Raw genomic sequence first — 25,923 nt, forward strand, 5'->3', positions numbered from 1 at the left:
GTAGATATCTCACTGCTGATGCAATTCTCTACCTGTATAAAAGCCAAGTACATCCCAGGATTCACTAATTTCGATGACAGTAAAAATATTGGAAGTATGAAACATTCATTAATCGTCATTCAATCCCAGGCAACATAGAGTTTCTCTACTAATATTTAATAAAACCTTCTCCAAATAATATAAAGTTGGCATTGAAAATTCAGAGCTTGTCCAGAATTAAAAAACAAAAGTAACAAAAAATCTGTATGATGTACGAACCTGTGAGAGAAAAAAAAATATATCCTATTCCAAAAATCACTTTAGAAATTCCCCTAATTAAATCTCAAACTTTCCTTTCGCCTTAAAACAATAGTGGACTCCATCTAACCCGACTGGTCAAATCTTTCATTCTATCATTTCTTTCTAATTTGGAGATTTTTACTTCATCTTTTTGAAGATGATGGCTTGCTTCCTTCACCTTACAATTTTGATAACCCCTTTTAAGACAAGAGTAAAAACAAATGGTTTTCAATCCCTAATACTTAATATATCTTTCATCAAATAGATCTTCGAATCTCAGGTAAGCTGATAACGATAATTGTCCTTTCATTCCTGCAAACTCAAAGTTAAATTTTTATTTAAGAGAATGGGTTATGGCTACAATTACGTGCCACAAACGGCTGTAACACATTTAATTTGGGGAATACTTTTTATCTATACTTAAAATCAAAACTTTTTAAGCATAATCTTTTACAAGAGCAACCATCTAATGAAATCTATTTCCCATGACAGGCCAATACAAGTCAGAGTAAAGGATTGTTAAATAGGAGGCTATATAAGTAAGCAGCAGAAAAAAAAGGGGTGCTTGTTTAGAAGTCTCTCTCGTGAAAAATGGATCGATTAGTTTTATTTTTAAATAAGAAAATTAAATTTTGTGGCTAAACTCGCAGCAATGATCTCATGACATCACCTTAAAAAGTCTGAGAAATAAGGGAAATAACTCTGTATTGAAATTTTAGAAAACCATTCTCACCATGTGGAAAAGAAGGGAACATTGGAAAAACTCAAATTCACTTAAAAAATGGTTTTCTTTATAAAAATAAAACTATTTAATCAATTTACGTGATTTTTGGTGTATGATATTTTCTTTCTGTTCAATTCTTCTTTGTTATAACAAAATTTGAAAATTTTAATATCGTATTACAATTAAAACCAATGGTATCTATTTGTCATGTAACAATAATGAAAATATCAAAAAATTACAAAAACCAATCAGGTAGAAAATTAATTATTAATAAAAAGTTTTTGAAGATAATTAGCAAAAATTAAGTTTTACTAAATTGTTCAAAGATTCTCAGTTTTCAGAAAATTTTTACCTCCCTTTTGTTACAATTAAAAACTGGTCTCTTTTTTTGTAAAACTCAATTTTCACTAAAAAAATTATTTTCATTATTAATTTTCTATCTTATTGTTTTTCGTAATTTTTGGATATGTTCATTACTGTGACATGACAAATAGATATCATTGGTTTTATTTGAAATTTAATTTTTGAATTTCGAAATTTGCTATTATAATGAAGAACCAATTTTTCTTCATTTTTATCTTTTCATGTAATCAAAGATGCAAGAAATATTAATGGAGAGCCTCTCTCCTACCCTAGTGTTGAGAGGGTCTGCCATCAAATGATGAACTGTTTGCATGCAGATATGACAACGAAGGCAAAGGTCAGACTTTTTGAAAAAAAAGATTTATTTAAAATAAAAAAAATTAAAAAAAAAACAATTTAAGATCTTAATTTTTTTTTTTGTTTTTGTAAAAAATTATTTAGGTTTCAAAAGTGACAAAGTTGTTAACTGGACGCGGCGTTTCGGCTTGTCTGCTTGATTTGGAGATGCAGGTGGTGGCTTTGGTTGACTACTGCTGCTCTGAGGAGAACTTCTGAGACTGGTTGCAGGTACCGGAGGTATTTTGGGTACGGAAGACAGAGAACTTGTGATGGAGACTGGCATCTGGAAGAGATTATTATTGTTGCTGGGAGACGTCTCTACAGGTGTGTCACATGATGTTTCCAGAATCAGACTGAAGTCGGTACTGCAAGAATCTATGTCAGAAGGATTGGGAGACTGAAAAAATAAAAAAAGGCATGAGATACAACTTCCCCTTTGCTAGATAAAAATGTTGCTGAAACAAAAAAAAATCTATTAACCATAATACTTAACTCTTGTATTTAAACTTGAACTCCAAAACATGAAATGGTACTTTTGCATTGTAGATACCTTCTACTTTAATATTTTCTTTCCTCAAGACTTTGGAATTCCTTCCCAATTTCCTGCTCCTCTGACTGTATTAACATGCAGAAATTTAAATGAAATGTGAGCAGACGTCTCACTGCTCATCTCCCTATGTAGTGTTTGTAGGCTTGATTCCTAATAGTAGCAACTTATGAACAGGTGGTAATATGGTTTGTTGGGGGGGGAATAAAATAAAAAAACTTCTTTTTTTTTTCATTTTTTAAGAAAAAGATCCAATTGATTGCTTTAATAAGTTAATGAGAAAATTGTCATCGGATTACAGGAAAACGAATTATATTTTTTAATTATTTAATGCACCAAAGATGAATGTCATATGTTTTATTTATTTTTTAATTTATTTTATAATCCAGACAAAAGTTGAGTAGGAATGGCAGCATACTGTGTAGCATGTTCGGCAAAACAGGTGGGGTGTGGTGCAAAATAGATTATTGTCTTGTTGATTTTCTTTTCTTCCTTAAAGCTGCATTTAAACAAGTGGGAAGGAAACTTAGATAAATCATTGTCTACAGCAATATCCACATATACAGGGCAAAACTGGTTGGTTTATTTTATGGTATATCAACCTTTTTCAGGTCATTTAATGGTAATTCAAGTTGGATTCTTTGAAAACAAATTATGTGTCAATATATATATATATATATAAATATATAATTAAAACTTAAGATTAGCAGATTCATAGGTACACACAGCCTAACAGAAATCCTCCATTCAGAGCGCCACTTACTTCCTGTCAGGATTTAAATAACTGATATCTCATTCGCTAAAACTAAAATTAAACAAAAAAAATTTAACCCAAATAAATCAATAAGTAGATAAAGACATTTTATATATATATATATATATATATAGATAAACAAATGAGCATGGAATATGTGCCTACATCAAAGATGGCTTTCCATGTGGTAGGGATATCTCCAGAGAAGACCCTAATTTACCTTATATGTGCTTCCGGGTTGCACTTGCTTACACCACTGCATTTATATTTGCCATCTATCGCCCCCACAATAGTGGGATTACTATCTTTAAGAGCATATGAGAAAATTGACCACATCCTGTCTGCTCATCCTTCGGCTTGTTACATGATAAGGGCTGTCCCCTTTTCATGTAAGTATAAAAATGGAGAATTTAGTTTAAATTCGAACCTCGTAATCTGGGTTTAGAAATAGATTACGTGTGAGAATTTAAAAATGTAAAACAAACATTTGTTTAGGATATAGATAAATATTTTAAGGAAAGAATGTTAACTATCAAGTTTGTTATGAAATTTTAAATTGAAAGAATGCAGCTATAAGATAATGTTTTTAACATATTGGATAAATAGGTTACTGAGAAATAGGAAAAGTTTTGGACACGTATGTCCAGGACACGTGAAAGAAGGCACATGTTTTAACATGTGTATGACGTCACAGAAAAATAGAAAGTTCTAGGAATAGAGAAAAAACTTTAGAGTTAAGAGTCAGTGAAGAAACTCGGAGGGAGTCAGGTCTAGGAAGCGAGACGTCACTTCAAGGAAAAATGTGAGACTTTGAATTCTTGATGATGGAATCACGGCAGTGTTTTTTGTAAAGCTCGTCTTGTGTCTTATGATTCTTACCAAAAAGGTAAAGTCCAATTGTATTATATATTTGTGTTATATGACTTTACATACACGTCTCAACATCATCATGTCTGAACAGTCTGAACAATATCCCTTCACTCAAAGAGCTTTCTTCTTCTTCCATTCAACACAATTAAGGAATGAACATTTAAAATATAGGAATCTCTCATAACATGAAAATCTCTCTAAGTCTCTCGTACAACAACTTATACAACTTCTCTCTCTCTCTGAGTCTTACAATATCCTTCACTGTAATAAGACTCTTTCGAAGCATCTCTCTCTCTTTAAAATGAAACTATATAGCAGGCTAACATTCACATTTGCGGTGACTTCAATGTCCATAATGGGGAATGGTTGACCCACTCAAATAAAACCGATGATGAGGGGAGGTTCTGTCATGATTTTGCCACTGCCTATGACCTTACTCAGATTGTTCACGAACCCACCCATGTGTCCGATACTACTGGTCAGTATGCAAGCCTTCTAGACCTTTTCCTCACAACTTCCCCTGAGCTATGTTCATGTTCCGTTCTATCTCCTCTGGGATCCTCCGACCACTCTGTTGTAGTAGTTAAGATAAAAATGAAATGTAATAAGTCTCCAGACGTACCTCTCCACCGTACTGTATATCGATACTCTATGGCTGACTGGGATAGTTTTCGTACATTAATATCTGATCTACCTCTGCATTCCATGTTTAAAAAGGACGTGTCCTCTATAGTATCAGACCTGACCGAATGGTTAATTGTAGGCATAGACCGATTCATACCATCTAAAAAATTTCAACAAAAACCTAACAGCCAGCCATGGTTCTGCTCAGAATGTGCTGCTGCCATCACGCACAGAAATCACTTTTTCCATAGCTACCAACGTAATAGATGTACTGAGACTAAAGCTGCTTTCTGGAATGCCAGCAACCACTGTAAAAGAGTAATAAAACATGCAAGAGAGCTATATGCTCAGTCCGTTGAATCCAAAGTAGCTGAGCAACGGCTTGGTTCCCACCAGTTTTGGCAAATAGCAAACAGGATCCTGAACAGAAGTGTGCGTTCTATCCCAACCATCATCAATGGACCTGAGGTCATCTCGTCAGCATCAGACAAGGTCAGACTATTTGCCAAGAACTTTGCAGTCAATTCTACCCTATGCGACGAAGGCCATCAACTCCCCATATTTCCCCCTATAACAAACAAATAAAAATATCTGTGCGGGAGGTCGCCAAGCTAATCAAGAACCTTGATTCCAGTAACTAGCCCTGATGGCATTCCAGTTATAGTGCTGAAAAAGCTCCAACTAGAACTTGCCCCCATACTTACAAAATTGTTTAAGTGTTGCCTTAAGGAGAAGTGCTTTCCAACAGCCTGGAAAACCTTATCAGTATGCCCTGTATTTAAGAATTCAGGTGAAAAGTCATCTCCCTCTCAGTACAGACTAATAAGTCTCCTGTGTGTCATGAGTAAGTTGTTGGAATCCATATTAAATAAAGAAGTAGTCAACCACCTCAACAGAAACAACCTTCTTAGTGACATGCAATATGGTTTCCGCTCTGCAAGATCTACAGCAGATGTGCTAACGGTTATATCTCATAGGATTAGTGAATCTCTTGACAAAGGTTTCCTTTCCAGGGCAATTGCTCTTGACATATCGAAGGCCTTCGATAAGGTAGGCATAAGGGCCTACTTCACAAGATTTCCAGCTACGGTATAACTGGAAATGTTTTCTCATTAAATCATTTCTCTCTGATAGGTTCATAAGAGTAGTGGTTGATAGGCAGAAATCAGAAGCCTGCAGTATTAATGTTGGAGTCCTTCAGGGGTCCATACTTGGCCCAACTCTCTTCCTGATATACATCAATGATCTCCCAAAACACATACTTAAATCATTCGTTGACATCTATGCTGATGACACGACTATCTATGGCAACACATCAAAGGCCGTAAATGACTAAGTTCTCTCAGATTCTCTCTCCTCTGATCTTGAGCACGTGTAACAATGGGGGAAGAGGTGGCTGGTCACTTTTAATGCATCTAAAACCAAGCTTCTATATTTACATTATCAATGCTCTGATCCCAATCTGGCATCAATTGAAATGGATGGCTCTCATCTTGGGGAGGCTCCATGTTTTGACAAGCTTGTGGGTTTGACCTTTACTTATGATCTGAAATGGAACACATACATCATGTTTGTTGCCAAGGACGCTGGGAAAATGGTGGGATCCTTCTACCACTACAGAAGATATCTCACTACTGATGCAATTCTCTATCTGTATAAAAGCCAAATATGTCCAAGGATAGAGTACTGCTGCCATATCTGGGCAGGAGCTGCTAAAAACAGCCTATCCTGCCTTGACAGAGTACGAAATAGACTTCGTGGTTTAGTGGGGGATGCCTTTTTCTCTTCCCTGCAACCTCTTTCCCACAGAAAAGACGTTGCGAGCCGGTCTTTGTTTATCGTTATTTCCATGGCAGGTGCTCGTCTTAACTCCAATCTCTCGTCCCCTCTCACCAATCTTTCACGAGAAACACTCGTCTGGCTGAAACTACTGTCAATAATTTTTCCCACTCTTTATTTGTGCCTAAATCCAAACGTAGATTCCCTGAGCAAAGCTTCTTTCTTAGAACTGCACGCCAATGGAACTCTCTGCCGCTTGTCTGTTTCCCACCTGACTACAACTTGGATGTCTTCAAGTCCAACATAAACAAACTCCTGACAAACCGCCCCCTTAAGTAAGACACTCTATCAAACCTCAATACTAATGATTACTACAATACTATCTAATTTATTACTGTACACGCAATAACCCTGATCCCTGAGTGGCCTTCGGGCCTTGATAAGTGGTGACCCCCATGTAAAAAAAATAAAATGTCTATAGTAACAGCGATTTAAAAAAGAAACCTTACATGTAAACCCTTTTCTGCTTTACAATTTATTAGAACAAATAAATTTCATTACGCATTCCCATAACGCCCGTGCTGTTTAAACATGGAGTAGCATAATACAATTATATAAAAATTTAAAAAAGGATATTAATAAACAAAATGAAATAAAACATAAAAGATTTTAACTGATTAAAAACAAATAAATAAATGTTAATAAATTTAACTGATATATATATATATATATAAAATTAGATCAGCGTTGTTTATCGATACACGCAGCCTAATATAAAAACTTAATAAGTTTAACATTAAACGTTGTCTCCATTATAGATTCACAGCACCACTTGCTTCCCTTCAGATTTTAAATAACTTATATCTCTTATTTATTTATTTTTTTAAATTACATTTTCACCCCAAACAAGGCACATTGCCACTTTGATGTAGGGGCTACTATCAGGGACCTAAGTTGCAGGGGTACTATGTGGGAAGTTTAGCAGCAAGATGTCTGTTCACATTACAATTGAACTTCTGCATGTCAGTACAGTTGGGGAAGCAGGAACCCGGAAGGGAATTCTAAAGTCTAGCAGTTCTGAGAAAATAGCTATTAGAATAGAAGGCTTTATTTGCTAAAATTAAACAATTCAACAAATATATAAAAGAGATAATATATATCATTAAAAAAAAAAAAAAAAAAAAAGATTAAATAGACGAATAAATAAAAAATGAAAATGTCTCCAGTAATAACAATGATAATCAATAAAGAAAGCTGACTCGTTCCTACATCCATTTCTGCTTTACAATATTTCTTTTTTGGGGACATTCTTTGATCCTTTACTTTTGAAAAAGAGATGATATTCTCAAAATATTTAGACTTCCACCATCCCAATCACATAAAACAGTGAGTTCATATTTACGAATTTGTATTGCGATTATTTGAAAAAATAAATGGATATAAAAAATTTTTTTAAATAACATAACAAATAAGACGGTTTCCTGCATTGCTATAGCCTTCTTATACTCTTCCATATCTAAATTCTATTCTGTTTTTTAATGGTATATCAACCATCTAACAGCTATTTAATACTAAATATATATATTTATTCTATAGATAGAATAACTATTTATATTTCTAGAATACATAACTGTTTGAAAATACAACCATATTTTAGAGGTACAAAACTTTATTATAGCTGTTAAAAAAGAAAGACTGAGTTTTTTTTTTTTTTGTATCCATGGTAAAAAGGACGGATGGAAACATTTAATGGAAGTTGAAAAAAAAAAATTAAATAAGTGGGTAGAGTCAGCTGACCAGGTTTTGCTCCCACGTTTCAAAACCGAATCAAGGGATTTTTTCTTTTTTTGCTTTTAATTTTTGTATAGGGAAACGAATTCAAATGGGGAGATGACTATCATAACAATAGATTTATTTTAGTTGTTTCCCCATTTTTTTTTCTTTCCAATAGTTTGATTTTATTTTAGTCGTTTTCGCTATATAAAAAAAAAAAAAAAACTCTGATTTGGCTTTGAAAATTGAGAGCGAAACCTAGTCAGCTTACTCTACCCCCTTATTTAATTTTTTTTCCAACCTCCATTAAATGTTTTCCCTCCGTCCTTTCATTTACCATGGATACAAAAAAAACTCAGTCTTCCTTTTTTAACAGCTATTATATACATTATATATATATATATATATATATATATATATATATATATACACATACACACACAGGGAATTAAATGATGGAAATTGAAATTTATAAAATTTGTTGTTCAAAAAAACTGGACATAAATTGTTTTCTTTATTCCATGGAGTTAAAAAATTTGGCTTCAGACATGAAAAATTTCCCTTCAGACATGAAAAAAAATGATACTTGACTTCTGCATTCACACTTAAATTCAATCCAGAAATACCTTTATTGTTCAGTTTAAAGGCTTAAAAATTACTTTCAAATATTGATTATGTTTATACTTCTAAATTTTTTAGATAAGGATCGATTATTTGCATTATTTAGATTCTTCAGACTGCTGTTCTCATCTTGAATGTTGTATTCTTCATCAGATGTATCTTGTCGAACTCAGGAATCTGCACAGAATTTCTAACAGAACTCTTTATTTAATCCATGGGGGTAGCATATTCTCATGACTGGGCATCAAGTACTTTATCAACCATACCATTGGTCCTTGCACATAAGTGGTTGATAAAATTCTGTTTTAAATCACTCTTCTTGAGGTTTAAGGTTCAATTCTCAATGTAGGTAACACTCAAAGTACAATTAAATATTACTTAGAACTTCTAATTATAGTTAGTTATAGCTGACGAAATAAGAGCATGCTACCTCTGTGGATTAAATAAAGGGTTCCGTTTGAAATTCAATTCAGATTCCAGAGTTTGACAGGAAGATTCAAGTTTGGCAAAATACACCTTAAGAAAGTCGGAGGTTACATTGACTGAAATGCGAAAATAAAACTCAAGATGAGGACCTGAAAAATCCAAATATGAATATATCGAGTTATGTTACATTGTTTGATTTAAAAAGGCTTGAGGTAAGAAAATCAATTTTATCTTGGACCAGAATGACATCAACAATAAGTTTGGCACAATCAATTTTCCAATTTGCTAAGCTGAGCTGTTATAATGTAGCGGTCACCAATCTCCTTTCTCTATAAAGTCTTCTTATTCCTCATATGTATATCTTTCTTTCTAGTTAATTGTATGGCTATATATTAGTTTAAATGACTTTTCTTGAAAACCAAAATATTTTAAGAACGACTTTAGCAATTTCTCTTTTTTTTTTTTAATCACTTTAATAACTGCTAACTCAAAATCTTTCTACCTGACATATTACTGTTAATATTGACAAATCTACTGCATATATATATATATATATATATATATATATATATATATATATATAAATAAAATAAAATTACAATTAAATTTACCAAAATGATCCAAGATGATAAAATTAAAGTATATTATAAATATTAAAGAATTTTTATAAAGTTATCTCAGCCAGATGTAAAAGCGCGATAAAACCAAATAGGAGATAGAGCTTATAATACGAGCAAACAGTTAATAAAACATGGGATCGGATCCCGCATTTTGCTAATTCCTACCCTCTGATGAGAGGGAAAGTATTTCTTCAAAACTCCGTGGATTAAGGACTATCCACTTATCTAGTGTTTCCTTTTCAGATTAAACATGTTTTTAACTCTTTTTCAAAATGTTTTTTAACATGTTTTATTAACTGTTTGCTCGTATATATATATATATATATATATGAGAGAGGAAAAATATAATTATAAATGATTAACACTGAATATTAAATTAGCATGGACTTTTAAAAAATTGATATTCAAATTAGGCATTTAAATAGATCTTTGGGTTTTTTGTACGTACGTTACCTTCCTTGAAAATGTTTTAAGAACAGTTTTAGCAATTTATCCATTTTTTAAGTCAATTTCATTACTGGTAACTTGACAAAACAATCCTGCTTCAACTGCCATGAAGAGAGAAACAGTGGTAGAAATTCATGCAGAAGTGCTGGTGCATTTATTACATCAGTTGGAAATCTATTCTAAGGTTCAGAGATCCCGATTGAGAAAACATTGTTAATATCTACAAAACTGCTACACACATATCTATTTATTAATATGATAGCGTGTGTGTTCTTTTGTGTGTCACGCTTATATCTGGGTCGTTTAATTGTTATGTTCTTCTATTTCTTGTCATAAATAATTTTACCAAGAATTCTTCATAAGTTTTGGTTTCGGTTTCGCCTATAGCTGATGGGACTTAAGTCATCTATTTTTTTTTAAAATAATTTCAGCAAGCATTCTTCATAAGTTTTGGTTTAGATTATGGTTGAAGGAACTAAAGTTATATATATATATATATATATTTTCATAAGTTTTTATGTCAGTTTTGATTCAAGCTAATGCACCCAAGTCATATATGGATATATTTTTTTTATTTTTGAAATCACAACTTCGATAAAAATCAATAAAACACTAACTCTATAATAATATATACGAAATCTGCAAGAATTAAAATATCATATTTAAGTGTACTTTACAAATGGGCTTTGCCGGGCGTTCGTGCTCACTTAGATAAATACTTCTGGAATTTTAACAAAAAATCTTAAATAATGAGAGCGTCTCCATTTACACTGAACATCTACAGAATGCCAACATCAATATATTACATATGAATGAGTCCCTTGTGGAATTTCCACAGGTCTCGCTAGTGTATATAATTACAAATAAATAACATTAAATATTAAGTTAGTATGAATTGTTTAAAAGCGTTATGCTCATTAGGCATTAAAATAGATGTCTTCGGATCTTTCATTTGTATCACAAACACTATTTCAAAATGTATTTTTGATTTAAACAGTAATGATGGTAACATAGGATTTAGAAATGAAAAAAATTCTAAAAAGAAGAAATGTACCTTCATTTTTGGTTTTAATGGAGCAAAGGATTTTGGAGAAGAAAACATATTGGCCGTGTCCATTGGTTCTTCTTTAGTGGCATCAGGGGTAGTAACAGTCGATTGTTTATCTTTTACCACTGGCTTCTCTGTAGGGGTTGGAGGTGATAGCATTTTATTATTAGAGTCTGCTTGTTGCTTTGGCTGAGGATCAGTCTTTTCCCCTTCTGGGGTCATTTCAACATCGACTGATTGTGAAGACTGGGAAGGCTCAGGTTTTTTATAAATCTCTCCAATTTCTCCTTCAGCAAAAGTGACAATAGAACAGAAGCCATCAGTTGATGCCACAACAAGAACGTTGCCATTGCTAGACCTGAAATAAATAATTTGCGTTAAATTAAAACTTTTTTTTTTGGGGGGGGGGTAAAAAAACAAACTTTGGTATTTGTCCATAAAGTACACAAGTGAAAAATCACAGTTCTCTAAATAAATGAACAGGAAAATTCTTCAATATACGAGGGGCGTGCAATAGTAATGCCACTGATCCACTTTCCATAGCAGTAGAGCAATGAAACTTGGCACAGTTATTAGTCTTTCTCTACATAGGGACCATCCAGAGTTATGCATTTCTCCCATCGTTTGATGCAGCTCTGGAGACCATTTTTGTAGAACACCCCAGGTTGGTTCTCCAACCACGATGAGGCTTCAGAAATCAAGGCTGCGTCATCTGGGAAACGCTTTCCTTTCAAAAACAACTTCATTGTTGGGAAGAGGTGAAAGTCAGAGGGTGCAAAGGTCAGGAGATTAGGGAGGATGGGGAAGATTTCATAACCACATGCCTGTGCTTCTGATCTGGCGACATGCGAGTTGTGGACCGGAGCGTTGTCCTGCAGGAGGAGGGTACCTTTGCTGATTTTGCCCCGCGTCTTGATTTTGATAGCTTCCCTTAATTTCCTCAAAAGTTAAGCATAATAGGCTCCTGTAATTGTGGTACCTATTGCCAGGAAATCTGTCATCACTACTCCGTCTTGGTCTCAGAAGACTGTGAGCATGACCTTGCCAGCGGAAGGCTGCACCCTTACCTCCTTTGGAGGTGGTGAGTCCAAGTGCTTCCACTGCATTTACTGGGCTTTGGTCTCTGGATCACAGTGATGGACCCAGATTTCATCCTGTGTAATCAGTCTTTTCAAAAAATTTGACTCATTTTTTTGGCACATCTCCAAATTCATCCTCGAGCACTCGACACGTTCTCGCTTCTGGAATGGTGTGAGCAACCTGGGAATCCATCTGGCAGACACCTTATGCATATGCAAATGGTCATGAATGATAGTTTCCACAGACCCTGTACTAATCTTGACATCTTGGGCTATTTGGCGGATACTAATGCACCGATCTTCCAAAATGGCAGCCTCAACTTGACGGACAGATGCCTCATCAATGGCAGAAGGGAGGAGGGGGGGGGGGGTGTTTCACAGACTTCCGGCCATGTTTGAATTCACAATGCCAGCGTTTTACAAGGTCATATGATTGTGCATTATCACCATAAGTTTCTTTCATATGTGATAAAGTAGCAGGTTCAGTTTGCAGGGGGAAGCAAAGGAAGTGGTAAGAATGGACTTGATAAAATGTGGGATAAAGACCTAGCTAGAGATAGGCTACTTTGGAAGTCAATTTCTAAAACGCTAGCATGTAAAACAGACATTACACTGGATATGATGGTGATGGTGTATACACTATCATCGCTCTTAAAAATTCGTAAAGGCTTTAAAATTATAGTTTACAAAGTAATTTCTGGTTTTAGTTAACGTACAACACAGGCCAAGTATTATGGTTTATCTGTGTTGTATCAAAGAAGCAAAAGTTAAAATTTTTACAATCAAAAAAATTTAACGTTATTTCCTGACAAGAATAAAGTTATATTTTTTAGATGAGGATTGAGAATTTGTATTATTAGAGTTATGTTCCAAATTTTGTGTAGATCCCAGAGATCAACAGAAAAATTCTTGAGTTCAACAAGATCTGAAGAAGGCCAAAGGTTACATCGACCGAACCATTATGAGAATAACTCAAAATGAACTCAGTAGTTTAAATAATATAAAGAATAAAAGTTTGCATTCAATGAAATTTTTCTTTTTGGTACTTATACAGTTTAGTCAAGACATTAAAAAATGAAAATATCGAGAAAAAAAAAAAAAGGTTATATTGTACGTATCTGTTTTGGACTGAAGATCTCAAAAAAAATTTCATTTAATTTGATTGAGTATTTTTTTTTTTTACAGCGGAAAAACACGTTCTTATGAGAGCGTGTTGAAGTCCGCCATTGTGAAATTTGCTGAATATACCACGGGGAGATAACTCCATGTAAAGCGCCGATACTCCCTCCCCATCTTTAATTCTAGCTTTTCTTCCTAAAAACTGAACCTTTTGCTTGGTATCATAACATTGTTTTTTTCCTTGTAAAAAAAAAAAAAAATTTTTTTTTAAATAAAAAAAAAACTTGATGAAATTATGTGAATTATTTTTTTTTTTCGGAGAACTTTGTTCCATAACGGATACTTGCAATATAACCTTTTTTCGATATTTTCATTTTTTAATATCTTGACTAAACTGTACAAGTACCTTTTTTGACTTTTGCTTTTTCCCTATCCCCCAACAAAAAGAAAGGCTTTACCAAGTCAAGTCACTGAGTTGATGATAGTGGATATTGTTGACCATTGCAAACGGATGAGTCTGTTGGGTGTCATAAAACAGAACAGAATCTTCTGTGGCAACTGCAAATACCATTCGGTAAGGAAGGCTGGAAAAAAATTAGTAAAGATTATTAACAAGAAATGATTTCATGGAAATGAAATTACCTCCACACACAGACACACACAATACACCAATTCAAAAATGCATTTTTGATAAATTGTAAGTTTTCTAGTCAGCTAAGTTACAAAGGTTCCAATATATTTATATACATTTATATACATTTTATTTATTTATATACATTATTATTATTATTATTATTATTATATAGACATTATAAGTTATACCCACCTACATATTTTCCACTCATGATCCATCCACCCGAGAAAAATAACACCACTTTATTGTTTTTTATACAAGAAAAAGTACTCAGCATTGTTTTAGCAGTCATAATAGTAATATTACAGTATTACATTTGGTAATTGGTATATAGTAATCCAAAAGTGATCAATATGTATTTTTATGAAGTTGCCCAAGATTTTCTGGCTTTTGCTATGATGATGTATATACTAAATAAGGAATATGGTGTTGCCCGGGAGCCGTAATAACGGTCTTCTCGTGACGACAGCCGGTTCTACGCATGCGCCCCGGGTTCTTTGAATTGAAAAAAATCGTTACACCTTTTGTACATTCATCTTAGTATATTTTTAATTTTTAATCGGTTCATATGCGTGTCACGTTGGTACAGTGGTAACGTCATCAGCTTTGAACGTTACAGTTTAGCTGATGGCACCCAAATACTTTTTTTTGACTTTGAAATCACAACTATAATACATACGACATCTGAACAAATTAAAATATCATATTTAAGCATATTTTACGACTGGGCAAAGCTGGGCGTCTCCCACTAATAACAGAGTATTATATCTTGTAAGTAATATAACTTAGTCAATCGAAAGTGCTCAATACTCTTGATGGAAGAGGAGTGTTTATGCACCACATGACTCAGCAGAAAGAACTTCATTATGTTTTTTTTTTTCATACTGTTGTATACAAGAAAGGTTATTTACTAATTTGAAAAGAAAATCAAGGAATCTATTATATAAAGAAAAGCTGTGTGTGTGTGTGTCCAGCTACAGAGGAATGGGCTGGGTAGCGAAGAAAGGGCATTGGGGAGAGAGAGGGGATAAAACAAAGAAAGAGAGAAAGATAGAGATAGAAGTTTTCACAGAAATATGTTACACTTTTGTCCCGTACAAAACCGGATAGCCCTGCTTATAGTCTAACATAATAGAAAATGAAAAAAAGGAAAAATAGAAAATTGTTGATATATTCATCAACGTTTCAGCTTTTTTCACGAATATTCATAACAAATAACACATTTGTTTCAATTCATAAATGTACCAGATATTCTGAATTTTAACATCCGTTTTGTTAAAAAAAAAAATAAATGAAAACATTCTTTTCACATCATAAGATACACCACATATTTTCAAATATTGATTTCTATGTTTTCCTTCAAATCAGACATCATGAAAAAGTTTTGAAATAAAAGATGAGATGTTGATGAATATATCGATGATCCTTGTTTTTTCCCTACCAGTCTATGAAGTCAACAGTGACTTTGCAACTGGGTTCAAATCTCCCAACTAGCAGAAAATCTCACTTTCTACACTGATAATCATGTATGAAACACTAACATCTGTAGGTATCAAAATAATATTTATTTTTAAAAATATTACCCTACTGATGACACCAAAACAGGGTAAAACTTAGTCTAGCGCTAGCAATCTGTTGCTTTCATGGTTTGTGTGGTCTGCGAAATTGATTGTGGAAATATGTGTGTGCGTGTGTATAATTATTTCATGTATCCATATAAAATGTTATGTAGATATATATTTTATGTATCAACTAGTTGGCAGTCTGGTATTGCCCAGTCATACAATACGCTTAAACATGATATTTTAATTTTGCAGATTGCATATGTATTATTATAGAATCAATCCTCTATTGATTATTATATATTACGAGGAATAATTTAAAAAAAAAATAAAAATAAAAAATAATAATGATAATGTTATTCATCAAATTCTGTCTGTTTAAAATATCACGTCAGCTGATATTTGGGCTTGACAATGAATGCACTGAAAAGTCACTTCTGATTAATGTTTAATTTAAAAATATAAAAACAAAGAAATAATTTGCAGTGATTTTAAATGGTACCTTTTCTTTTATTGTAAATTGAACTCATTTACAAGAAAAAATTAAAATAAAATGGTGAGGTACACCGGGCTTGAACAGGGGATCGTTTGATCTGTAGTCAAATGCCTTACCACTAAGCTATCTCTACAGATTATAAATCTGTTTTTTAAGAAATAATTGTCTGAAATTTTATTATCTCCCCTTGGCAGGTGTATCGTAAAATATTCTCTTGTAAAAAATTATTCTTTTTATCTATAAGACAGAAAAGCTATCTTTAAGATCGGATTTTTTCGATTTCAATACTTACCGGATGAATGTCTGTACAAAACACATCTAAGAACACTAAAACAGCCTCCTTCAGTCTTGGACTGACTAAGGATACCCACAAAGCGTTGCCTGCGCATGAAATTTTTGTGGCAGGAGGTGTGCAATCTCCAAGCACACCTCTCCTTTGACGACATTGTTAAATACCAGTGGCAAGTGAAGCACAGGACGACTGGAAACAAATGCTGTGATAAACGGAGAGCACATACAGCACCTAGAATTCCCAAATGGTCACCCATCTGGTACTAACCCGGTTTAATGCTGCTTAACTTCGGTAATCTGACGAGAACCGGTGTAAGAACACTACCAGACATACCTTTGTGTGAAATTTGCAAAAGATAGGTTCAGCCGTTTCAGAACCTCCGACAAAGGAACAGACACACACACACACAGTGAGTTTTATATAAAAATAGAGATTTTCAGTATTTATTTAAAGAGTACTAACTACGTGAATAGAATTAGGTAGTAAGTTATGAAAATCATTTATTTTAATTAAGCTACACAGACTTCTGCAATTCGTCTCTGGAGGGAATTGTTAGGTTAAAATGTAATCCAAAGGAGAGAATCTAAACTTGTATAAAGAAAACAAGTTTTCTGTCCAGTTAAAACTGAACAAGATAAAACACCAACAAAGCTGATACATTCTTTTATTGGCATTGTCTTGGAAATATAGGCAGTTTTTTTTTCTAATATCAATTCTTATCATGAATTGTGTGTATAGGGAGGGGTGGGGTATGCTAGCATTTTCTTTGCCATAAATAATCGTCAGGGTTGGATTTGCATTCCTGTTGTGGCGGTGTAAAAGAATTGACCAGGACGAAAGTCAGAAAGTTTCTAAATTCCATTTGATCACCTGAATGGAAATCAGGAAAATAAAAATGGAGTCCCATAAGGCTTAGTACTTGTGCCAACACTCTTTAACATCTACATCAGCAACATACCCACAACTACCTCAGTAAAGTTGATATAGACAGATGACTGGATGTTGGCTCATCACTCAAACAGCTGGGAGGAACTAGAAAAGACGCTTATTGAAGACACCACCCTTATGAAAGCCTTCTTTGACAAGTGGTACTTAAGGATGAACACCAAAAAGACAGTTACATCAGTTTTCCATCTCAACAACCATGAGGCCAGATGAACCCTCCAGGTTAAAGCTGGTAAAGCAGCCCTCCTCACTGCTGATCAATCCCCCAAGTACTTTGGAATCACCCTTGATAGAATGCTGCCCTATCAGGTGCACCTTAGAGAATGTACAAATAAGATTGCAAAAAAAAAAAAAAAAAAAAAAAACGTCCTAAAGAAAGTAGCCAGAACAAAGAGTCCTCAGAGCAACAGCAGTTGCACTCTGCTAGTGCTGCAGAATACTGCGCCCCAGCATAGTCTCGGAGCCAATGGCCTGGATTCAATGTTGTATGGCATTCACTTTAGGTAGGTTAAACTAGCTTCCTCCAATACATCAAGGGAATAATGAATTACCAGGTGGTTCCCAATCACCTGTATTATGTATATACAATGTGACGGAAAGAAAATATTGCATTTCAAAATCATGCAAGCTGATCAAATGGCATCACGAAACAGTCGCTCCTCAGTTAGCCACAAAATTTGATTTTCTTTTTTAAAAATAAATCTACTTGATCAGTTTATGTGATTTTTGGAATAAGATACTTTTTTTCTCAGATACATACACAACATGCATTCACATTCACAAGTATACACCCCAATTTCTTCCAGAGCATAAACCTCACCTAAATATCTTATAAAAACAAAAGTAATTTTGACTCATTTCAATGCCGCTCCTTTTTTTGTCTGATGAAGTGGTATCCTTGAATTGGAATTCCACTGAAACATGTATGCACATATGTAACTAATAATGTTTGTATAATAAACCGACTCTCTCTCTCTCTCTCTCTCTATATATATATATATATATATATATAATATGGGTGAATTCTGGACAAGCACCCTAACTTTATTTACTAGAAAGTGATATTTTTTTTTTTTTTAGCTCTTTACATCCAGTAGCTTCATGTCTTGAGTGATTTCCATAAAAAAGTAGCAATGAAAATAAAGTTAAGAGAAATTTCTATTTTCAGATAACATCCAATAATAATCAGCTAACAAGCCCTCATCCATAAACAAATTCTAAAAATCTATATTTGACCTTTTGTTTTGCTATCAAAAGTATTAAATATTTTTAAAATTTGAATCTATAAAAAATTGTATCATTTGAGTTAATCGGACTCTTCTGCTCAACGTTTCGATCAATGTAACCTTTGACCTTTTCCAGGTGTACAAGCCGCTACGTTTGACATTAGGAATATTACATCAACCAAAACATTGTCCAAATAACACTAAAGATGAGAGCAATACTCCAAGTTATACAAACAATCATCTACAAAATTTCAGATGTATAAATAATTGTTAGAATAAGAATATTTTTTTTATTCTTCCAGACTTACCAAAACATTGTTTGATATTTTTCCCATTCTTTTAAATTGCAATCTTCAATAACTGAAAACAAAAATAAAAGAAATTTAGACATCACATAAACAGAGTATAAATTATCAAAATTATTTCATCTATTATAACATTCTCAGCACTTGTACAGTTTAATCAAGACATTCAAAAATGAAAATATCGAAAAAAAAAAAAAGGTTATATTGTATGTATCGGTTTTGTACTGAAGATCTCAAAAAAAATTTCATTTAATTTGATAGAGTAGTTTTTTTGTTTTTACAGCAGAAAAACACGTTTTTATAAGAGCGTGTTGAAGTCAGTTATTATGGAATTTTTTTAACATGCCATGGTGAGATAACTCAAGTAAAGTGCTAACACTCCCTCCCCATCTTTAATACTAGCTTTTCTTCCTAAAAATACAACCTTTTGCTCTACTCGGTATCAAAAAAATGTTTTTTTCGTTGTAAAAAAAAAAAAAAAAAAAAACTTGATGAAATTAAGTGAAATTTTTTTCAGAGAACTTCGTTCCATAACGAATACGTACAATATAAGGTTTTGTCGATATTTTCATTTTTTAATGTTTTGATTAAACTGTACCAAGTGCCAAATTTTCATAATTAGTTTTTTTTATTATTGATTTTGCTTTTGTTAAATGGAAAGAAAGTGAAATGAAAAATGTTAATTAAAAAAAAAATTTAAAAAAAAAAAAAAAAAAAAATGTACATTAAAAGAAAAAAAATGTGTATTAAAAGAAAAAAATGTGCATTAATAAATGCCAACATGTGAAGTTTTTTTTTTTTTCTTCTTTCCTGGAGACAATATAAAATTTATTTTAAATTTTGCAACATTTTATCAGTTTTGTTTTTAAGGTTTTGCAATCTAAGGGAGATAATCGAAACTTAACTTTTACAAGGCAAAGGACAACTAAAAATTAAATTCATTTTTCTCCATTTTCTTCTATTATATAAAACTAAAAATTATGTCAACAATTACTTAAGACACCCACAAAGTTGATATATTGTTTCTTAACATGGTGTGTAAAAAATATATAGGCACATGTTTTTTAATATCCATTGTAAAAAATATATGCACACATATACTTATAATATCCATTCGTTTAGGGGCTACCAGAATCAGGAGTGGGTGCATATAGAGAAATGTTTTATTATCTAGTAATCTGTGAATGATTTTTTCCCCAATGAGAGATGGGGTGATTTAAATAGCGGTAGAGGAAATGGAGGGGGGGGTAAGATATAGAGAAGATTAGAAGAGGTACAGGGGAGAAGTAAAGGAGATAGAGGAGTGTGGGGTAGAGTAGATACAGAGGAGGATAGAAGTGATACGGGGAGGAGGAGTAGAGGAGGAGGAGAGAGAAGAGTAGTAGATAGAGAGGAGTAATATCAATAATTTCCCCCACTCTTTATCTGTGCCTAAACCTAAAACGTAGACTCCATGAACAAAGCTTCTTCCTTAGAACTGCACGCCTGTGGAACTCTTTTCTGTTTGCCTGCTTTCCAGCTGACTACAATTTGGTCGTCTTCAAGTCCAACGTAAACAAGTTCTTGAGCCGTTCCCCTAAGTAATCCAATTTACCAGATTTCTACTACTAACGATTACTCGGGACAAGATCAAAGTGTAGTATCTGTTCTTCAGATGCTGCACTTCTATTTCTTGTTCTCTTTCGGTGGAGGAGAAATCCTTCACGACTGAGACAATTTTTATTTTTGTACCTTTTCTCCACGTTAAAAAACGACCCTGGTGTCTAACTCTGTCCCGTGGGGAGGCATAGTAAATAAGTACAATATTGTGCCATTGACTACTGTACACTTATTAACCCTTATCCTCGAGTGGCCCCCAGGCCTTAATAAGTGGTGATTCATTTGTAAAAAGAAAAAAAAAGTAATATTGAACTCAGGAATCTGCATGCTCTCAATGCGTCAGGCAGGAAGTGGGTAGAAGTTTTAATTTGCAATTATATTCTTAATATCACACATACTGATGATTGAACCTTCAACCTCTAGAAGAGTTATTTAGAAATGAATTTTATTTCATACTTTATCTGTTATGCCATATGTGCTTGTAAACAATTCTAGTATGAATTGTAGGAATCTTAAATCTATTGTATTTTTTGAGATGTGTAGTCTTACTAGTTATCACTACTACATATTTTTTAATGGTAACCTTATCTATTCTTCATAATTAATGTTCCCAGATTGTATTAAGTGCTATACTAGGTCTGTTTAGTAGGTGATCATCATGTACGTATTGGTTCTTTGAGTCATCTATTCTCCACGGTCTATAAGAAATTTGTTATTTTTTTTTTTTTAAAGAAAAACATTTTAAATTACAACTTGTGAATTAAAAACATGGTGATTGCCATTTGCTTCAACTTTTAGTTAGGAACAAAGTGTAGTATCTATTCTGATACTACACTTAATCTTTTCTGTCCTCAGTGAGTGAAGAGAAATCCTTCTAGACTGAAGCAATTTTTATTTTTGTCCAAATTCAGAGTGCAGCTTTTGTGGAGCTGAATTTTATCCATATTAAAAATTAACTGTGTGTATAATTTTGCCTTCAGAGAGGATGTAAATAAGGATTTGCTGTGGAAAGTAAAGGTCTGAGACTAAAATGGCATTAGTCGTTGCAGTGTTGGAAAGCTCTCAAAAAGAGGAAAGTTTGTGGAAAAAGTGTTCAGAGCAACTCAATTTATTGATATACTTGGAAACATTGGATAATAAGCAGTCCAGTGGAATTGCAGGTAGGTTAAGTGATAAATAGTTTGTATTATTTGAATTATTCAACTACTGTTCTTATTTTTGGGTGTTATTTTCACAATGTTTTGACCGATATAACCTCCAGCCTTTTTAAGGTGTATTTGACAATGGCTCTTAATGGTAAATGGACGAAAGAATATTTGGAGCCATTAAAATACACCTGAAAACAGTCGGAGGTTACATGGGCTGAAACGTGAGAAAAACATCTAAGATGAGAACAATAGTCCAAGCAATCCAAATAATATATATCAATTCTCATCTCAAAAATTCTGAAGCAAATCACCAGTTTGCGTGTAAGATAATGGAGACAAATGAGAACTCGGATGTGGAAAAAGTATATTCAGATGGAAAGGTTGTAAAATATCTGTTAAACCGAATATGATTAGGTTTTACAATTCAGACATGTGGAAATCGGTTTTCATCCGGAAAAAAGGGCTGCTATGGGGACAAATTTGAAAAATTGGTATGGGGGGGGGTCATCAGATACTTATCTGTTTGTCAAGTGTTTCACAAATGTGCATGCATGAATCGTTCACATGACAGGCTTCTTATGTTAAGAATGTCAGTCAGTTTGAAAACCCGTTTTAAAGATCGTGTTAAGCTGGCTTAATGGTTATTGTACTTGACTGTCTGTCTTTAGGTTTTGGTTTCGATCTCAGCTTGAATATTTTTTTTTCCTTGCCAGAAATGAGTTGTTTAGAAAAAACAATACTCGCTTGCACATATCCCAGTTTCTTTCTGTTTGTTTTTTTATTTCATTTTTTTTTAAAGGAATTTAACATTACATTTAATACCTACAGTATTTCTGTTTATAATAAATAAGAACTCTGCATTAAAATATATTTATGCACATTTTACGACCGGGCAACGCCGGGTGGTCTGCTATTATATATATATATATATATATATATATATATAAAAGTGACCTTGACAGAGCGTGTGTGTGCGCGCACAAAACAGTCTCTACCAAACTACTTTGTCAATAATGGATCTACAGACTAGGATCTTGATATATAGATGATTCAGACCTGCGGAACAAATTCGATTTGGTTTTTAGCTGATAAAAATAGCTGTTAAGGGGTCAAAATTGAAAAATTGGAACTTGGCAGGCTGAAGTTGATTAAACTTGTTACTTCTCCATATGCACAAATATACATTGATTTATGTTGATTTTTTAGGTTTTCATACACATATGGACTTAGTTCACATGATAACAAATAATGCTGGAGAACTACATTTTTGGTTTAGATTCTAGCTGATGGCACCAAAGTCATATTTTAAAACTTTGGAAATCACTACTATACATTGGGTACAATATAATAATCAATAGAGTATTGGCTCTATAATAATAAACATGAAATTCACATAAAGTAAAATATAATTTAAGCATATTTTACAACCAGGCAACGTCAGGTGGTCTGCTAGTTTAAAATATTTTGGAAGTATAAGAAAAAAAAAATTCAAAAATACCTGTCATTCCTAAATCTTGACGAGGAATTTTACGAAGATTATACAATACTGGACTGCATCGCACAGCAATGGTGACTTTTGGCCCACTTGGAAGGTAAACTGATGGCCTAGAAAAGGCAGACGCAGAAAAAATGTTTATCACAAAATTAATTGAAAAGATGAAGATTTAAAAGAGAAATATTTTATGTGTTGGCAGAAGATATGTGGGCAAGGAATTACATCATTCCTCTTCTCTAAAGTTGAATGTTTCGGTACTTTCCTGTTTTTGATTCTTTGGTACCCAAATATACTTTATCAATAAAACTCACTCCAATTCTTGTTCAGAATTGCCCCATATTAAAAAACAAAACTATAGAAAAATCTGTAAGATGTACGTACCTGTGGCAAAACGAAAGCATCGTATGCCAAAATTTATGTAAATTGATCAAGTAGTTTTATCTTAAACAAAATCATTTTTAAGTGATTAATAGGGATTTGCAGGCATTACAACATAAATCTAGTAGTATGAATGATTCTTGAATTATCTTGTTTTTTGTAGGGGGGGGGGGGTAATGGTGACCTAGAATACTCATAAAATTTGATTTTCTTATTTAAAAATAAACTTGATAAATTTAGGTGATTTTTTGGAATATATTTTCATTTTGTCATGGATACGTACATCATACTGATCTTTCTTTTTTTTTTAAGAAAGGAGAAATTTGGAACAAGAACCGTCACTCCCACTATACAAGACACACATGCATAATAATAAAAAAAAAAAGAAATTTGGATTTGAGAAAGAAAAAATTGTTATTCTTTGTTATTGTAGTAAAATTCAAAAATTGAAATACCGAATCTCAAGTGAAACGAATGGTATCTAATAAATTATGTCACAGTAATGAATATATTCAAAAGTGGAAAATTAATTATTAATGCAAATAGTTTTTAAGACAATTTGAGTTTTGAAGAAAAAAAAAAAAAAAAAAAAAAAAAAAAAACGGAAAGTTCGAATTGTAAAAAAAGGGAGGTAAATCTTTTCTGAAAACGGAAATCTTTGGCCAACTTATTTTCATTGTCTTCGAAATCTGTTTTTTTAATTAATAATTAATTTTCTATCTTATCGTTTTGGGGTAATTTTTGGATATTTTCATTACTGTGACATGAAAATTTAGTAGATACCATTTGTTTCACCTGAAATTCAATATTTTAATTTTCAAATTTTTCTAGAATAACGAGGAACCAAAAGCCTTAATAACTTCTCTTCCAATTTTCTAATTTCAATATATTTAGTATAGTTTCATTTGTGTTGATTATTCTATTTCCAAAATTCTTATTTGAATTTAAATATTTAAAAATTCTAAAAAGTTCAAATATTTAATAATATAAGAAATAGTGCTTATACAGTATGTGGTATATGTGAAAATCGCATTTCAAGTAGAAATTCTTCACTATACTTCCATATCATGCAACAGTAAGTATCATCAAAGATTAGGAAAAATTATCAAGTAGAACTTTAATTAAAAATAAAATTCAGTTTTTGTATTTGGCAAATTTTCACTCATCAATTGGTGAAATGACTGACTTATCTCCCCCTGCTTTATGGATATTTCTGTTTCTAGTGACTGATTTTTGTCAGGTTAAGGAATGCAATATGCATATGAAGCTGGGTGACATGGATAACACATGTTGTCTAGCACTTCTTACTGAATCCGCAAAATTATTCATATTAATCATCTTCAATGTAAATTATAAAAGTGTCATTTAAATGCATCTGTTATGTTCATATATTCATTTAATGCAAGGAAATTGTCTATAGTTAAAGATGACCTCTCTCACAATTTGTAAAACAATGTATCTTTTTTTAAATAAAATGTGTTGCAAAAATACCCAAGAGTTAAGCCCCAATTTATGAAATGATTTAAATATTTAAGTATACACATCCATAAATATGTCATAAATTACAAATATGTACAAAGTCAACCAAATGTACCTTTTTATGTTAGCCTATATTATAAAAATCAAAGGTTAAAGGAAAATATGTAAACAGTCTATTAAATATAGAATGTATGAATATGAGATAAAATCCAGTTAAATCTTAGGTGTATTAAAAATTGGTGAGTTTGATGAAGTGGAAATAAAAACACTTGCTAGCAACATATTTTTAAGGACAGAAAGTTAAACGAAAATACTAATCAAGTGTGATAACGACCGCAAGTCTTCAGTAATCAACTGTAAAATGTGAAAATATGGCCCCACTATATTACGTTCTTGCTAGAGGCGTTGTTAATTATTTTTATTTTTGGAAAAAAAAAAATTTTTATATCATTCCCACGAATAGCTTTCTAAATAATAACATTTAGAAAGCAATTCTTAACACGGGGAGGAGAAGGCTTTGTTAAAAATACTAGTGCAGAATTATTATTAGAGCAGAATTCGAAGTATTGAATTTCAAGTAAAACCAATGATATCTACTTAATTATCATGTCACAGTAATGAACATATCCAAAAATCATGAAAAACAATGAGGTAGAAAATTTATTATTAATGAAAAGTTTTTGAAGAAAATTAGTGAAAATTATAAGTTTTGCTACAAAATAAAACAGAAGAAATCTCTTGTTTTTTTTTTATATTACATGTTAGGGTATGGCATAAAGGTTTACTTCATAAGATCGCTAGCTATGGTATAGCTGGAAAAGTCTTCTCAATTATTAAATCATTTCTTTCTGATAGGTTCATAAGAGTAGTAGTTGAGGGGCAAAAATCAGAAGCTCTCAGTATTAATGCCGGTGTCCCTCAGGGATCCATCCTGGGCCCAACTCTTTTCCTG

General features: G+C 32.7%; 1 protein-coding gene across 1 annotated transcript in view; it reads right to left on the minus strand.

Moving 5' to 3' along the window:
- Nucleotides 1-1,707: 1,707 nt before the first annotated feature.
- LOC145289360 (chromatin assembly factor 1 subunit B-like) overlaps nt 1,708-25,923 on the minus strand; it is a 59,115-nt gene continuing 34,899 nt past the window's right edge. Inside the window, exons 9-13 of the mRNA XM_080136410.1 lie at nt 23,118-23,224; nt 18,876-18,927; nt 13,871-13,996; nt 11,221-11,572; nt 1,708-2,102 (exon numbers count right to left, since the gene is read on the minus strand). Coding sequence (XP_079992536.1) covers nt 1,800-2,102; nt 11,221-11,572; nt 13,871-13,996; nt 18,876-18,927; nt 23,118-23,224 — 940 coding nt within the window. The 3' untranslated portion in view covers nt 1,708-1,799. The remainder of the gene's footprint in view (nt 2,103-11,220; nt 11,573-13,870; nt 13,997-18,875; nt 18,928-23,117; nt 23,225-25,923) is intronic.

The sequence above is a fragment of the Euprymna scolopes genome, chromosome 1 (assembly GCF_053919585.1).
Source record: "Euprymna scolopes isolate OS-2025 chromosome 1, ASM5391958v1, whole genome shotgun sequence".
In the NCBI taxonomy this organism is placed as follows: Eukaryota; Metazoa; Mollusca; class Cephalopoda; order Sepiida; family Sepiolidae; genus Euprymna; species Euprymna scolopes.